We start from the raw sequence: 17451 nt of genomic DNA on the forward strand, positions 1-17451 counted from the left end.
ATACGTCTATGGTGATGAATGGAAAATAGATGCTGTGCAAATAAAAATAGATGATACCAAGATTTAAATTATTCGACAATATGTCTATGTTTACAATCACTCATAGATCCTCATATCTCATTGTATAGAGAAGGTCTATTGATCGTCTTCTTGATCTCTCAATCTGTTTTTCCGTCCCGATCTCCCTATTTCCTTAGTCTCTCATCAATCAATCATTTTTAATGTTGTCTGGACATTCCCTTTTATTGGCTTGCTTGACCCGTTATTGTACATGCCAGTCTGCCTTGAGTTGGTAAATCTCCTTTGCGTGAACCTTTTATCTTTTCCCCCTGATCTTTTAACATTTTATAGCCTCTCATATCCTTGTTGTCCCCTTCTTACCTCCCTTTAACATTTGCAGCCTTCATGTCTCTCTCATGAACCACGTCTCGTAATGCAAAAAACTGAGGCACGGCTCAGCCGTGTTGCAGATAGAAGAGATACTGGTGGAGGTCCTTGTGGTCCGTCGGCAACGTCTGACCTCATCGGTGCTGTCTCCAACGCCCATGGCTGGCCCGCGGTCGCCATTTGCCACACACCCAGGCACACAGTGCCGCGCACACAACAAAGAACTCTCGGCGTCCAGTCATGGGCACGGTTGTCTCACCGGCGATCACTACGTGAACCACAAGTGCTCTCTGCTTTAGCCGATACAAGAATTGCCGAGAGGGGCCATTGTCTATCCCGCTGTGTACACTGGAGCTCTATGGTGGTACTATGTCCAAGTTCGAAAACAGCACACTTGGAGTCCATGCTCAGTCTCCAGCTCTGACGTCACCGACTCGGAAGTCAATAGCTTAGATCCATCAGCTTGGAAGTCGCCAGACAACTTGCACAAACTCACCCTCATGGAGCATACACTTCATTGCATGGATCCTTCAGCTCGGTAAAATACATGCACGGAGCATACACGTCATTACATGAAGCAGCAACTCGAAAAACATCACACGACTACATCTATCATGTACTGGATGAAATTGCGCAACTTGCACATAAAGTCGCATGTGCAACGTCCGCCATGTATGGGAAGCCCATGACGGACCAGACCAGTCGCACAGACAAAAATTGATAAAATTGCACAACTTGAATGAGACTTTTTTGTTATGCTCGGCTCATATGTTCTGCTCGGCTCGAATTTTATGCTCGGATCGGTTTTCTTGCTCGGTTCGGCTTTCCTACTTGGCTCAGATTTTCTGCTCAGATCGGTTTTCTTGCGAGGTTCGGCTTTCTTGCTTGACTCAGATTTTATGCTCGGATCGATTTTCTTGCTCGGTTCGGCATTCTACTCGGCTCGGCTATTTTGCTCTGCTGTGCTGTGCTATTTTCTTCTGCTCGGCTCGGATTTTCTTCTCGGTTTGGCTTCTCTAATTGGTTCGGCTTTTCTGCTCGACTCAATTTTCATGCTCAACTCCGCTATCCTGTTCGGCTATGTTGTTATGCTCTGCTCTGCTGCGATGTTCTTCTCTGCACTGTTGCGCAGTCAAGCATGGACTCTCCCTAACTAAACAACAACTCCAGGTTTGTTACTCTCAAAGTTCATGTAAATTCTGTTTCTACTAACAAAGTTATTTCTATCATTGGAACAAGCTGCCGAGAGCGAAAGGTCAAGAACCACCCGACCTACCAGAAACAAGCTTGGTCTCTAGATTGGCTACGAAGAATTAAAGCACAGGAACTGAGCCATGAGTTCTGACCTGCTAATAGCTATTCTCAACGCAGTTTAAATGACTTGCCGATCTTCGTGCAATATGAGATGCGTTGGTGAGGGAGCAGGACCCTCGGGCTCTGCCAACCTATAAGTGCCAATCCATGAAGTATAAAGCACAAGAACCGAGCCATGAGTTTTGACTTGCTAATAGCTATTCTCAATGCAGTCTAAATGACTTACCGAGTTTCGTGCAATATGAGATGCGTTGGTGAGGAGCAGGGCCCTCGGGCTCTGCCAACCTATAAGTGTCAATCCAATAAATATAAGGCACAGGAATCAAGCCACGAGCTCTGACCTGCTAATAGCTATTCTCAACGCAGTCTAAATGACTTGCCGAGTTTCGTGCAAAATGAGTTGCGTTGGTGAGGGAGCAAGGCCCTCGGGCACTACCAACCTATAAGAGCCAATCCACGAAGTATAAAGCACAGGAACCTAGCCATGAGCTCTGACCTACTAACAGCTATTCTCAACGTAGTCTAAATGAATTGCTGAACTTCGTGCAAAGATCTCCAACAAACAGAATCTCCATCAAACAGAATCTCCATCAAACAGAATCTCCATCAATGATAGAATCTCCATCAAAAGGAATCTCCATTAGACGGAATCTCCATCAAACAGAATCTCCACCAAAAGAATCTCCATCAGTGATAGAATCTCCATCAAAAAGGAATCTCCATTAGACGGAATCTCCATCAAACAGAATCTCCACCAAAAGAATCTCCATCAAAAGGAATCTTCATTAGACAAAATCTCCATCTGCAGAATCTCCATAAAAAAAACCTAGTTACTAGACTCGCGAGCTCCGCGCTCGCACTTTACGCGGTCGAGTCCACCTCCAGCACCATTCGAGCTCCACGCTTGCGCTTTATGCAATCGAGTCCAACTCTCTCACCATTCAAGCTTCGCACTCGCTCTTTAAGCAATCGAGTCCACCTCTGGCACCATTCGAGCTCCGTGCTCGCGCTTTACGCGGTCGAGTCCACCTCCTGCACCATTCGAAGTCTTTGCTCATGCTTGTGCAATCGAGTCCATCTCCCGCACCAGTCGAGCTCCACGCTCATGCTTTACGTGGTCGAGTCCAACTCCTACACCACTCGAGCTTCGCGCTCACTCTTTACATGGTGGACTCCACCTCTTGCACCATTCGAGCTCTGCGCTTGCGCTTTACAAGGTCAAGTCCACCTCTCGCACCATTCGAGCTCCACGCTTGTGCTTACGCGGTCAAGTCCATCTCCTGCACCATTCAAGCTCCGCTCTCGCTCTTTACGCAGTCGAGTCCAACTCCCGCACCACTCAAGCTCCGCATTCGCTGTCCACCTCCCGCACCATCCGTGCTCCGCGCTCGAGCTTTACGCAGTCGAGTCCATCTCCTGCACCATTCTAGCTCCACACTCGCGCTTTACGCAGTTGATTCCAACTCCCGCACCACTTGAGCTCTGCGCTCGCTATCCACCTCCCGCACCATCTGAGCTCCATGCTCGCGCTTTACTAGTCGATTTCATCTCCCGCACCATTCGATCTCGGCGCTCGCAAGGCATTATTGAAACCAGCCCAATAATGAGGTAATAAGAGCGAAAAGAAACTGAGGAAATAGGAGAAAGAGAAACTGAGGAAATAGGAACCAAAAGAAACTTGAGGAAATAGGAGCGAAAAGAAATTGAGGAAATATGAGCAAAGAAAAGCTGAAGAAATAGGAACATAATAAATTTTCTTTATAATTTCCAGCCCCAAAATGGTGCTAAAAATTAGCGGGGTTCTGTGAAGGGGAAAATATATCCATAGTCCATAAATTGGGCTCAACACATCAAGATATCACTAAGGACAAAAAGGGAGACAAGGAAAAGGCAAAAGAGGAAGACAAGGGAGAGATAAGAAGGGACATGAGAGAGACATGAGGGCTGCAACTATCAGAGGGAGGTAATAAGGGGAAAAGAGGGATATGGGAGGCTATAAAGTGTTAGAAGATCAGGGGGAGAAGGCAAAGGGTTCACGTAAAGAAGATTTGCCAACTTAATGCAGGCTGACATGTACAGTAAGGGGTCAGACAAGCCTATAAAAGGGAATTCCTAGACAACATTAAAGATGATTGATTGATGAGAGACCAAGGAAGTAGGGAGATCGGGATGGAAAAATAGATTGAGAGATCAAGAAGACGATCAACAGACCTTCTCTATACAATGAGATATGAGGATCCTTGAGTGATTGTAAACATATATATATATATATATATTATGTTGGAGACTTCCCTCCTCAAACTCCCGTGGACGTAGGCATATTGTTGAACCACATAAATCTTGGTATAATCTCTTTTTACTTTCACAGCATCTATTTTTCATTCACCACCATAGACGTATGAACTGCCACCGTACAGCTGCACCGGAACACTGCCGGCGGCTCCAAATAATTTTTCATGGCACTGTCTGCGTGGATTTGCCCAGGCTCGCAAAACACGACATCAACAGGGGGAAAATAATTTTTAAAGTCTTAAACTGAGTAAATCCAACAATGTCATGATAAACCTCACTTTTTTCAAATGAAATCTACGAAGGTTATATATCTTAAAACTGTATTTAGTATTATTTCTTTTTATGGTCTTATATTGAATATAGAAATAAATTCTAACAAGGAAAAATAAACAAAGATTTCATATATATATATATATATATAAATATATCTAATTATACTTAAAGGAGGCTATCGGCATATGAATAGTAATGAACAGTGATTTGTGTTTGACACTTTCTTTCTTCCATCTATGCCCATGTGTTTATGTGTTTTTTCATCTTCCTCTTTCTTCCTTCTTTACCCCTCGGTTTGAGTTGTTTTCCCATTGTCGAGTAGGGGGTGAACAGTGTTTATGTGTCTTTTTCTCGTGGCATTGTCTGTGTGGATTTGCCCAGGCCTGCAAAACACGACATCAACAAGGGGAAAATAATTTTTAAAGTCTTAAACTGAGTAAATCTGACAATGTCGTGATAAACCTCACTTTTTTCAAATGAAATCTGCGAAGGTTATATATCTTAAAACTGTATTTAGTATTATTTCTTTTTATGGTCTTATATTGAATATAGAAATAAATTCTAACAAATATTCAATTTGAAACGAGTCTCTTTGTTCGATGTTGGTCTTCAGAAAGACCGTTACAAAAAATACCATTACAAAAAATATCAGTCCAATTTTTCTCACACCATTATAAAAAAATACCACTCGGATTTGTACCAAACAAATCTCTTCAAATTTTTAAGGATTCACAAAGAAAATTTCTAACAAAGAAACTGACACAGAGAGAGGGAGAGATGAAAGGAAATCAGAAAAAATTTCGTTTTAAGTACTCCAGACAGAGATATGTTTGGATCTCAAAGAAATAACACATATCCAAACAAAATCCCTTCAAATTTGTATAAACTCACTACATATATCATATCCATTTACACTATCATACCGATGTACACCAAAACAAACCAAATTTAAAAACCAACGGTAATATGTGTAGATCTAAACATCCTTAGACCCAGATGCAATGGTTACCATTTTCGTCATCTATGTTGAAATCATAAGCTATTTTCTTTGAATTTCTGCAAGCTTTTGATTGGTATTTGTGGAGAACCGAGTGACACAATGGAAGGGTTCGGAATGATTTTGGTTTTCAAGCTTTTGGTAAGGAAAGGGAGATAAAGAGGGAGGGAGGTAGAGAGAGAGAGAGATGTTGGAGAAAATTGTGAGGGTTAGCATAGATGGAGAAAAAGGAAGAAGAGAGAGAGAAGAGGGATTTGTCAACTTACAAAATAGTGCAAACTAGCTAGTTTAATTTCTAACAACAAAATGTGTCAAAAAAAAAAATATAACAACAAAAAAGGGCATCCCAATGTTTTTATATGCCAAAGCAAAGGCATGTTTTGTTTTCTTTCTTTATTTTTTTTTTTACTTATAAACGACATATTTGGTATATATCAAACACAAAAGCTTTTAAATTCATGTCACCAATCTCGTTTTTCTTTTCTTTTTTTTTTTTATTAAATTACTATGATAGCAAGCCGACAAGATCCGCCAATTTGTTTTTCTCTTCACAGGTGTGATAATGCTATTTTTTCTTTATTTATTAATAATTGAGCTTAGTACTACATGAACATCTAGAATCATTCATCTTTTTTATAATAATAATAATATTATTATTATTATTATTATTATTATTAAAATATTTTTCGAAGGTGCATGCTTTTCTTTGACTATTTCGCAACGTCCCCATTTGATTTAAAAAAATAACATTGAAGTTTCGTAGTGGGGACTTTCAAAAAAATAAAGACGCAAGGAGCTAAACTTCTTTGATTTGCAAGGGACTTTTCATATTACAAGGTAATCATGAGCCTCACCCTATAAATACCAGCCTCTGGTGTTCATATCTTCCACACTCAAAGCTCTCTGAATTCATTCAACCAACCCTCTCTCCATCTCTTTCAATCCCTAATTAGCTCATCATGGGTGTCTTCACTTATGAATATGAGACCAACTCAGCTATCCCACCACCAAGGTTGTTCAAGGCCTTTATTCTTGATGCTGACAACCTTGTGCCAAAGGTTGCACCTCAAGCCTTCAAGAGTACCGAAATCCTTGAAGGAGATGGAGGGCCCGGAACCATCAAGAAAATCACCTTCGGTGAAGGTTAGTTTTTGCAGTATTTATTGTTATCCACATGAATCTTTTTGACAACATTATATGTTTAATAAATATTACATGACTCACTTTGTCCATCTCTTTTTCACTTGAGATTGAACTCGAAAAAGTCCGAGTCCGACAACATATGATCATATTAAAAGTTGTAACAAATCTTGGGGAATATTTTGCAGGTAGCCAATACAAGTATGTGAAGCACAAGGTCGAGAAGATTGACCACGCAAACTTCTCATACAGCTACAGCTTGATTGAGGGGGATGCTTTGGGTGACATACTCGAGAAAATCTCATACGAGATCAAGCTCGTAGCCCATGAGGCAGGATCCATCGTGAAGAGCACAAGCCATTACCACACCAAAGGTGACCACGAGATCAAGGAAGAGCATGTGAAGGCTGGAAAAGAGAAGGCTGCTGGACTTTTCAAGGCTATTGAGGGCTACCTCGTGGCACATCCTGATACCTACAACTAAAGAAATTAAGCTTCAGCTTGTGTTTGGATCACATGCATGATGCCTATAAAATCTCCTTCATCCATCAAGATCAGTCATTAATGTTGTTGTTGTGGCTTTCAGCTTGTTTTGTGCCCCTGCAGTCAATCATTTCATTAGTCTTGGCTTGCTAATAATGGAGTTTGTGGTTGTGGATTCTATGCTTAATTTCTGGTGATGTTCTGCTTCATGAGAGAGAAAAAAAAGCTATTGGTGTAATAATTTCAATACATTATATGTATAATAAAAATGAATCATAGTAATATTACTTGTAAACTGCATTCCTTATTTTAAGAATTTGTGATCCTCTGCTTCAAGTTATTCTTTATGGCTGCCCCAAAATTTTCAGTCCCTAGAGCTTTTGAACTTGAGGACATGTTCAACATTTTCCTAAAAGATAAATGCTTTAATCACAAATAGATTACACAAAAGTAAATTTACAAACTTACGTGACTTAGCGTGATACGTTAGATTATAAAACTATTTTTATTATAAAATAAATCAATCGTATTAATATTCAAGTCAGTTTATAAATTTATTTTTATAAGATCTTTTTTATGACAGTATCACGTTTCTTTCCAAAATCAAAAGACTTTGAGTTTTTCACATGAATCTAATTCGTTCAAACTCATTTGAACAGCTATATTTACTGAGAAAATAAGATGTTGAAAATATTTCCCAACAGTACTCGAGGACTTGGAAGGTGAGGTCAATGCTTGTTATCCTCTTCCCACTTCCACCACCCTTTCACGATAACTTATAATAGATTAACCGTCACGTCAATTAACAAAAATTTTGTTGATTTTCAAATGCATCGACAATCAATCCATAATATCTTGCGGTTTTAAAATCATTTTCTTATCTTGATCTTCGATAAGAATATTCTGATAAAAGTCAAAGAAATCTATTGATATCGTATTTTGTAGGCCTGGACAACTTCACGCTGTCGGTATTCGAGCGATCACCTGCATAGTAACTATGGGGCATCGGGGTCCATTGATTCTCTGATACTTAAGATAGTAATGGTGAAGGAGATGATAAAACAATAATAAAGATGAGAGTGTAAAGTGATAATAATTGATTAACTGATTACCTTTTCCATTGTTGATAGTGTCATATTTATAGTTACCGACCAGGTTCCCACCATAGTGGGGTGTTGCATAGCAGAGGATAATATGCCTGTGATGTTGATTCATCGAGCTGCTCCTGTGCCGTCTCCTTGCCGAGCCGCGAAGGGCTCGGGCTTGCGAAGCGTTGCTTGGGCATTGGGTTGCATTGAATGCAGCATGCCTTCTGCTCTGAGCCGTATTGAATGCAACATGGATTCTGCCATGGGCAGCATTAAATGCGGCATGCTTTCTGCTCTGGGCCACATTAAATGTGACATGGTTTCTGTCCTGGGCCGCATTAATTGCGTCATGCTTTCTGTCTCGGGTCCCTTCCATCTGGTGATGTATGTCATATTCCTTCCTTCTCAAGTCTTGCCTGTGTCCTACGTCCTCTGTCCCGTCAGCATGGCTCGACCCGGGTCTCTCGCCTGCTAGAGTCCTAATCTAGGTTGTTTGTTTGACTCAATCCATGTGATATCGCAGGGCCTTACCTCTGTCCAATCCCGACTCAGACCACATATCTGGGTTGCGAACTAGGCCCATCCTTTCCAGTATAAGGGTTTTTCTCCCTTCACAGTACCCCGCAAATTTTCAACACACTCGTGGGTTGGAAATTCTAAGAGATTTTTTTCTTTAAACTCTGGTCTAGAAACGTAGAAGACAAATGGGCACTCGCCTGCTCACTGTCGACGTGAACCGATCTCTTTGTAATCATTGACGTTGTCCTCATTAATAAAAGCTGCTTTATGGCATGCCAACATTGCCCGGGTTTGGTCCGCTCCACATACGCGTGCGGTAGTTAAACGTCACACCGTATTCCTGCAGCCGAGGCGTCTCTTCGAATCTTGTGTTATCGTTTCAGATATGTAACTGTTCCGTTCCTATTTATTTCTTCTACCTCGTTCCTTCTTCTCCTTCTTTCCTTTCGTCTTCGTCTTGCTCTTCTCCTTTGCCCCTTCGAAGCCCTAAAAGTTTTCCTGATTCTTCCATCTTCTCTTACCATGACTAAACGAAGCACGAACGAGGCTCAGTTCAATTATTATGCCTGGAAGCAGTGGACGTCAACGTCAACTATGACTAGTAACGAACTTCAATCATTCTACAGAGAGTTCCCCATTCCTACTGAGACTGCTCTGGACCTCCCTCAACCTCATGCTACAATGGTTGACGAGCAGGGCCTATCGATGAAGGTGGCTCTTTATCCCCACATGTTTTCCATTGGCATGCGTTTGTCATTCTGCCGTCTGGTGCACGACATTCTAGACTTCCTAAAACTTGCTCCGGCGCAACTTAATCCTAATGCTTGGCACTTGGTCCTAGCCAGTTGTGCGACCTTTCAAATCGTTCTGAATGACTCAGAGGATTACCCCGATCTAACTGCCCGGGAGTTCCTAACTGTGTATCAAATCAATCGGCTCAATGGGAATTGTTGTTGCTTCTAATCATATTCTGCTGAAAAATGCTTCATTATTTTGGAGATACGTTATTCTTCAATAAATGATTAGGTAATTGAAAATTAAAAAGTGTTTGTATTTAAATAATATTTAAATATTGAGATGAGATGAGTTGAGATCATCTCTGAAATCAAATTAGGCTTAAGTCAAAGAAATATGAGATCACTTTTAGTTTTAGTAGCCATTTTCCGTTAATTTGTATTTTGTTTTCTACTTTGTATTAATTTATTTGGGGGTATCTGCAATTGTTGGATGCTTATCAATTGTTTTTTAAAATGTTGTTTCTTCATTGAGGATGCTAATTAGGACACAACTCATAGGCAAAACTAAACCCCGCACAAAAGGATAAAACACCAGATCCGTATATGCTATCCCATTAAATAGTCTAAATTAAACTGTTTGTCGTGTACTCGGTGTCATTTGACATATGATTAATGAGTAGTGCTACATGTACTTATAATTTTATTTATAAAAAATTTACAAAGATTTATTTTGTCAGTTTATTTTTAAAATTCAAAATTTTAAATTTTAAATTTTATAATTTCGAAAAAGTATGTTTTTTTATAAATTTTTCATGATTAATATATAAACATTGACAACTTCTTGTAGAGGTCCTACGGACTAAAGCTATCCGACAGATAAACCGAAGAAATTGATGTAATGTATGTGGAGGTACGTATTATATCACAGAAACTGTCTATTGAATTCACTGTTTTTGTTCAACCTCAATCCTTGTCAATACCAAGTTGTAGGTGTTCTCTTTTCCATCGATCGTTCACGAGTTGTCTGACGACCATGTCTATAAAATATGAACAAAATTCACGGTAATCACATGATCCCCACTATACACATGACTCTCTTTATAGTTTTGGATAAGGCTAACCCTTCTATTTTTCTTTCTTCTTTGCACTATACACACATGGGTTTGGGACGTCGACGATGATAAGCAAAGGATCGTCATCATCTTATTATAGAGTCAGGATTAATTAGACTAAGATCAGGATTTGAATTAAGACATTTGTTCTAATATCTTATAAAATTATCATTTATCTTAAAAATTTAAACTGATGTTAAGAACAAATTTAATCAATTTCATATTATATTGTTTAGAGTAATGCTACATACGAGTGTGCAAGCGCTTTGAAAAAAAATTTGAACCACTATTAAAAATTTAATTTTTTTTTTCATGTGGATTCAGTTTTTATTTATTTTTTTCAAAATAATTGCGCAACGCTTTTACATTCACGACTGCAACTATTATTTCTCTATTGTTTAACACATCCTAGCTAGTCTCACCCATGCTTTTCTTAAATTCTTTGAAAAATCCCTTGGCATATTACTCACCCTTCTTACCAATTTGGCTCATCATATGACTTGGAAACATCGAACATGCGTACTAGTTGAAGTACTTTTCCTATTGGAATGTGAATTTAATTACCCTCTATTTTGCATAATTGATGTAACTACATATATTATGCTTAGGGACATGGGGTTATTGAATCAAATATCCTCTATAGCAACAACACTAATCTTGAAATTCTTGTATAATATCCTTAAAAACTCATATCCTTAAATAAAAAAAACATGCTAGGAGTCGAGTCGTCATATCCTCCCAAAAAATTAGCCACAAAACTCGCTCTACTCTCCAATTAGAACCTATTTACTATATGCTGTACATGATCACTCCACCCCAAATTAACTAATATATATATATAGTTTTTGGCTTGTAGTTTTACTGTGTTCTAGTGAAGCTACTTGGAAGATTCAAATCTAAAGAATTTGAGATATTTGACCAGGTTTCATTTGCTTTCTCCTTAAGAAAAGGGGAGTGCTTATACTTTACAACCACCTATATATTGTAAACTCAAGCAAACCAGTTATATCCCATGTCACTAATATTTCAATACAAATATATAGAATATAGGGAATGAGTTGTATAGTCTTAGAATGTGTAAGATTTGTGGACTCTCGAGCGGATTTAGAACTCACATAAAAGTACGAAAAATTCTAAACATAAGCCCCACACCCTACACACCCACTTAAAAACATGTGATTTTACTTTTTTATTCTCATATTTCATATTGAATTCAATATGAAATATGAGGATAAAAAAGTAAAATCACATGTTTTTAAGTGGGTGTGCAGGGTGTGAAGCTTATGTGTAGCACAACTCTAAAAGTACAGTACTTTTTTCAAAATAACTGCACGAAGTTTATATATTCTAAAACTGTATTAAGCATTGCTTATAGAATATTGTTAGATGTTGGTAGATTGGGTGGCTTTAGCCCATTGCTTAATTCTACTAGAAATAGATTCGGATCAACCCAACTCATGTCTATCTGACAAAAGTCCTAAAAAGTAAAATCACAAACAACAATGTTTTTGATAAACATTGACCAGTTCAGAGTTCTCTTGTTTGAAGATCAAGTTAATAATGTTTATAATCAAATGAACAATAAAATAATGTCCATTTGATTGCAAGAGTTTAATATTCTTGCCACCAATCTAAAAATAAAGAAAATATCAAAGTAGAAATATTTAAGAAATACATAATATTAGAGAATTATATAAAGTTATATGGGGCTACCTTAAATAAAAGAAAAAAGCAAATATAAGGATCAAGTGTATTTAAAAAGAGTGTTACTTGAAGATAAGAATGTTATTGTTATCTTTATATTTATCATTATCTCATCCAGAGACAAAGTATTGAATCTAAATCAAGATTTTTAGCTATTTCTCTTTCAATATAGACAACTAAATTATTTACTAGAAACTCATCTTCAATTTTGTTGCGAATTCTTGTTTTAACAACCTTCATAGCTGAAAATGCTTGTTCACTGGTCGTTGTAGATACTGGAAGAGTCAAAACAAGACGAATCAATCTATCAGTAAGATAGTATGTCTTTGATTTCTTTGTCTCTACCAATCTTCGACATAAATTTGCAGTAGATGACAAATTCTGAAATTTCAGATTAATAAGTACATTAACTTCAAAATGATTTAATTAAAACCTTAAATTAATTTTCTCGTTCTCAGAAAAATCAAGAGGATAATATTTTTCTACAAGACAATAGATATCATTAATATTAAAGGATTTATAAGCATCCTTTGAATCCAAAGTTGAGCTAAGGGTTAAAAGCTTTGTCGCTCCTTCACCAAACCTACTAGATACTTTGGTAAATTTGTCTTGCTCATCATGCTCCTAACCATATCCTTCAAAGTCCGATTTTGTCTCTCAAAAACGTCATTCTGCTTAGGTGTCACTGGCATGGTGTATTGAGGTACTATCACACACTCTTGTAAAAATTTTACAAAATCACCTATATTTTTACCAAACTTATCATACTTCCCATAGTACTCACCACCACGATCAGAGCTAACAACTTTAATATTTTTCTCACATTATTTCTCTATTTCAATTTTGAATATCTTAAATTTCTCAAGAGCAAGAGATTTATCATTAATCAATTAAATATATCCATAGCGAGAGAAATCATCAATAAAAGTTATAATTTGCAATAAATAGTTCAATTGGATTTTTTAAGTCACACCACTAACTTTCTGTGTTAAATCTTATCTCAATGAATAGTAGTACTACTTCATCTTCTTGGCAAATTTCTAGCAGCTGATTTGCCCACACTCACACACACGCAACCATCTTTTGCACATGCATTTATAGAAATGGATTTATCTGCCCCTAGGGAGGATATGATCTGGGTTGGTATTGGAGATGATGGATTTTGGCAGAGAATTGAGTATGAAAGATCCATTAGTTTTTGTAGGCACTGTAAACTTCAAGGGCATGATGTTATGGATTTTACAAAGCTTTTGGGTAAGGTCCCTATTGTTTCTAAACATAAGAAATCTATTGTTGAGAATGCCAATAATATCGAAAGACAAGCAGGTGAGAAAATATGGGTTCCCAAAAACAAACCAGAAGAAAACTCAAGAATGCCTTCAACTGATAATCCTAGGTCCTCTACGGAACCTAACCCCATCATTAGGGATTTAACAGGTCCAACTCGGTCTTGTTTTGTATATTTTTTAGGACCGAACCGATATATACCAATTTTAAAAATTTAAGAACCGATACCAAACCGATTTACTACCGAAACTAGAACTTTCAGCTTTTCCGGTTTTGGTTTGGTTTTTCTAGTTTTATGGATTATCTGTGTTAGTAATAATATTATGTTTACATATACTAAATTATTAGTCTATTTATATTATTTTATAATAATTAACACATACTAGTATAGTATTGAATTTAACTATAGTCTATATAAGTTCTCGACTTTTTATATGAGTATATATGATCAAATTGTTGTATATAATATAAATCACAATCACAGTTTAGAAAATATACATGTGGAAGACATTTTGAAAGCAAATCTTGATACTCCACAAATATTAGCAGTCAAATATTCTCCTCCTTACTCACAAAAGTATTAGCCTTCAATGGGGTAAGCCAATAGACACACATAGAAATGAGAGGGGACCTAGCCATATATATAGAAAACTTATGGAATCCTCCCATTAAAAGCTCAAATCCCAATTATAAGGTTTAAGAAATTTTCAGAATAAAACCCTTAAACTTCCCAATAATGTTTAAGAAATTTCCAAAATAAAACATTTAAGCTTTCTGGCCTACATATGTAATTTGCCACATTAAATAGGATATAATCCTATATTACAAAGGTGCAAAAAATTTCAAATGATCACTCAACATATCGGGTTTAACCAAAGTACCATGATTGCATATCTAACCCCTTTTTATAAAACACAAAATATGCAATCAAATGAAGCTCATATTTTGAAAATATTCTAACTTTCTCTCACTTGGGCAAACATTGATTGCTATTAAATAATAAAATAAAAACTTGTTTTGAAAATGACTCTCGGGTTAAACTACATAGGTGGCCACACATATATATAGCTCTAATGATAGTACCTTAGAAAACACGATCCTGTCAACAAGAATATTAATATCAAATATAGAAGTCATTACACCACTTAGATGATGTAAGACCACTCCACAGCTACAAATGCTAATATCCTCATCGACATGGATCTCCATCCTCCGACCAATGTGATAGTATGTAGTATGAACTTAGCACCAATGTGATCAAAAGCTGTACTAATTCATATCAGTCTCATAATACTTCAAAATGAATCCACATGCCTCTAAAAGAGACTCATCTTATGTCTTTTATCTGTTATATCTCGATATCTTAATGATATGATAATAAAAGACATAAGCCAAATGCATGCTCAAAACATAGTTTATGAATAGGGGAGATATATATATATATATATATATTATTGAAAGGAGTTGTACCAAAAAACATATAGGTTGCCTATGTACCACATAAAAAGGGATCGAGCCAAAACGTAGTTTGTTTTTTTTTTTTTTAACATAAGTAACCCCCACTAACTAAAAACAACAAAAGTCTCCACGATACCCATATTAGTAACATGTGTTTTAAAGACTTTAGGAGCGAGTCACATAGTCAAAGGATCTACAATCATCGCCTCTGTATTTATATGTTATATCTTTGTCTCCCCTTCCTAAACTCTATCTCTAACCACCAAATACTTGATGTCAATGTGCTTGGACCCACCAGAACTCTTATTATTCTTTGAAAAAAAATACCGTTATGCTATTATCAAAATAAATAGTAATTGGTCTCTAGATGGAATCAACAGATTTTAGTCCAAAAATGAAATTCCTTAACTAAACAGCTTGGATCGTAACTCCATAACATGCCACAAATTCAGCTTGCATAGTAAAAGATGCCACCAGAGTTTGTTTAGCACTTTTCCAAGAAACAGCACCCTCAGCCAGTGTAAAAACATAACCTGAGATTGATTTCAAATCATCTTGACATCCAACAAGGTGATTTGAATGCTGGAATGCGAGCATATAACTTTCAGTCTTCTTCAAGTATCTCATAACTTTCTTAGCTGCTTTCCAATGCCCTTGCCCTAGATTTGACTGAAACCTACTAAGAACACTGACTGCATAGGCTACAACTAGTCTAGTGCAAACTTAAGTATACATCAAGCTCCCCACAGCAATAGCACATGGTATATTATTCATAGATTCCCTTTCTAGCTCATTCCTAGGACATTGAGTTTTGTTGAACTTATTTTCTTTTATGATGGGTACATCACCAGGTGCACAATTTTGTATTTCAAACCTTTGTAGTACACATCGTATATAAGTCTTCTAAGAAAGTCCCAACAAAACACAAGCTCTATTACGACATATTCTAATACCAAGCACAAAAGAAGTTTCTCTAAGATCTTTCATCTCAAAATTAGCAGATAATATTTTCTCTGTCTCATGAAGTAATCTCAAGTTACTGCTAGTAAGCAAAATGTCATCAACATACAGAACAAGGAAAATAAAATTTCTCCTACTGGTCTTGCGATATATATTCTAGTCTACTGTATTTTTAATAAAACCAAAAGAAGTCACAACATCTTCAAACTTCAAATACCACTGTCGAGATGTTTGCTTAAGGCCATATAATGATTTATTTAACTTACATACCAAGTTTTATTTTCCCTTCACAACAAAATCTTCATGTTGTCTCATTTAAACCTCTTCAGAAATATCTCCATTCAAAATGTTGTCTTTACATCCATATAATGAAACTCTAAATCATAGTGTGCCACAAGTGTTCTGATAATTCTAAAAGAATCTTTGGACGAAACTGGTGAAAAGGTTATATTATAGTCAATGTCCTCTCGCTGAGTAAACCCTTTTGCAACCAATCTTGCATTCTTTGGTTCAACATTCCCTTTTAAATCCAATTTTCTTTTGAAAATCCACTTATTGTTTATTGTCTTAGAATCTGGAGGTAGTTCAACAAGTTCCCAAACTCCACTATGTTCCATAGAATGCATTTCATCTTCCTTATCACTTTGTCATTTATTTGACTCATGGCTTGTCAAGGCTTGATTAAATGTAACAGGATCAACAATATGCCCAATATTAAAATCACACTCCAAACAAATAGACAATGTAATCATTTGGCAATGCAGACTTTCTTTCCCTTTGTGTTCTTCTGACTTGTTGTTCAAAAACTGACTCAATAACGGTTGGAGGAGAAAAATGAAGTTCTTCTTGATGCCTAGGTTCTTCATTAAAAATTTCAATAGGCTGAGAAACAATTCTTTCCTGTATAACAGGAACTAGAACCACAACTTGATTAGGTTCAACAAAAGGTTCCTTCAATACAGAACTCTCACTATCACCAACATCATTCTCCAAAAATTTGGCAGTAATGGACTTAACAATTCTGGTGCCACGATTAGGACAATAGAACTTATATCCTTTTGATATGTCTCGGGACCTAATAAAATAACCAGGAGTGGATTTTGGGTCTAATTTCTTTACAAGAGGGTTATAAATCCTAATCTCAACTGGGCATCCCCAAAATCTGAAATGACCCAAACTTGGCTTATGGCCTGTCCACAATTCAAAATGAGTTTTTTAAATAGCTTTACTGGAAACCTTGTTCAAAATGTACATTGCAATTTTTAAAGCTTCACCCCATAGATACTCTGGTAAATTTGTTCTGCTCGTCATGCTCCTAACCATATCCTTCAAAGTCCAATTTTGTCTTTCAAAAACGTCATTCTGCTCAAATTTCCTTGGCATGGTGTATTGAGATATTATCCCACACTCTTGTAAAAATTTTGCAAAATTACCCATGTTTCAACCAGACTCATCATACTTCCAATAGTATTCACATCACGATCAAACCTGACAACTTTAATATTTTTCCCACATTGTTTCTCTACTTCAATTTTGAATATATTAAATTTCTCAAGAGCAATGGATTTATCATTAATCAAGTAAACATATTCATAGTGAGAGAAATCATCAATAAAAGTTATGAAGTATTTATTTCCACATATGGTAGAAGGTAAAGGTCCACTAATGTCGATATGTATTAAGTTTAAAAGACCATCACT

The 17451-nt window shown here is 36.8% G+C and overlaps 1 protein-coding gene across 1 annotated transcript; it reads left to right on the forward strand.

Moving 5' to 3' along the window:
• Positions 1-6138: 6138 nt before the first annotated feature.
• On the forward strand, positions 6139-7181 carry LOC108994807 (major allergen Pru av 1-like). The gene is made up of 2 exons (XM_018970177.2): positions 6139-6406; positions 6592-7181. Exons 1-2 carry the CDS (start codon positions 6223-6225, stop codon positions 6885-6887), a joined length of 480 nt encoding a protein of 159 aa, XP_018825722.1. The 5' UTR covers positions 6139-6222; the 3' UTR covers positions 6888-7181.
• Positions 7182-17451: the final 10270 nt, after the last annotated feature.

The sequence above is a fragment of the Juglans regia genome, chromosome 12, assembly GCF_001411555.2.
Source record: "Juglans regia cultivar Chandler chromosome 12, Walnut 2.0, whole genome shotgun sequence".
Taxonomy (NCBI): domain Eukaryota; kingdom Viridiplantae; phylum Streptophyta; class Magnoliopsida; order Fagales; family Juglandaceae; genus Juglans; species Juglans regia.

Bases quoted from the DNA above. Each gene is read 5' to 3' on its own strand.
- LOC108994807 (XM_018970177.2), top strand. From the start codon at position 6,223: ATGGGTGTCTTCACTTATGAATATGAGACCAACTCAGCTATCCCACCA. The intron at 6,407-6,591 runs GTTAGTTTTTGC...AATATTTTGCAG, and splicing joins GAAAATCACCTTCGGTGAAG to GTAGCCAATACAAGTATGTG.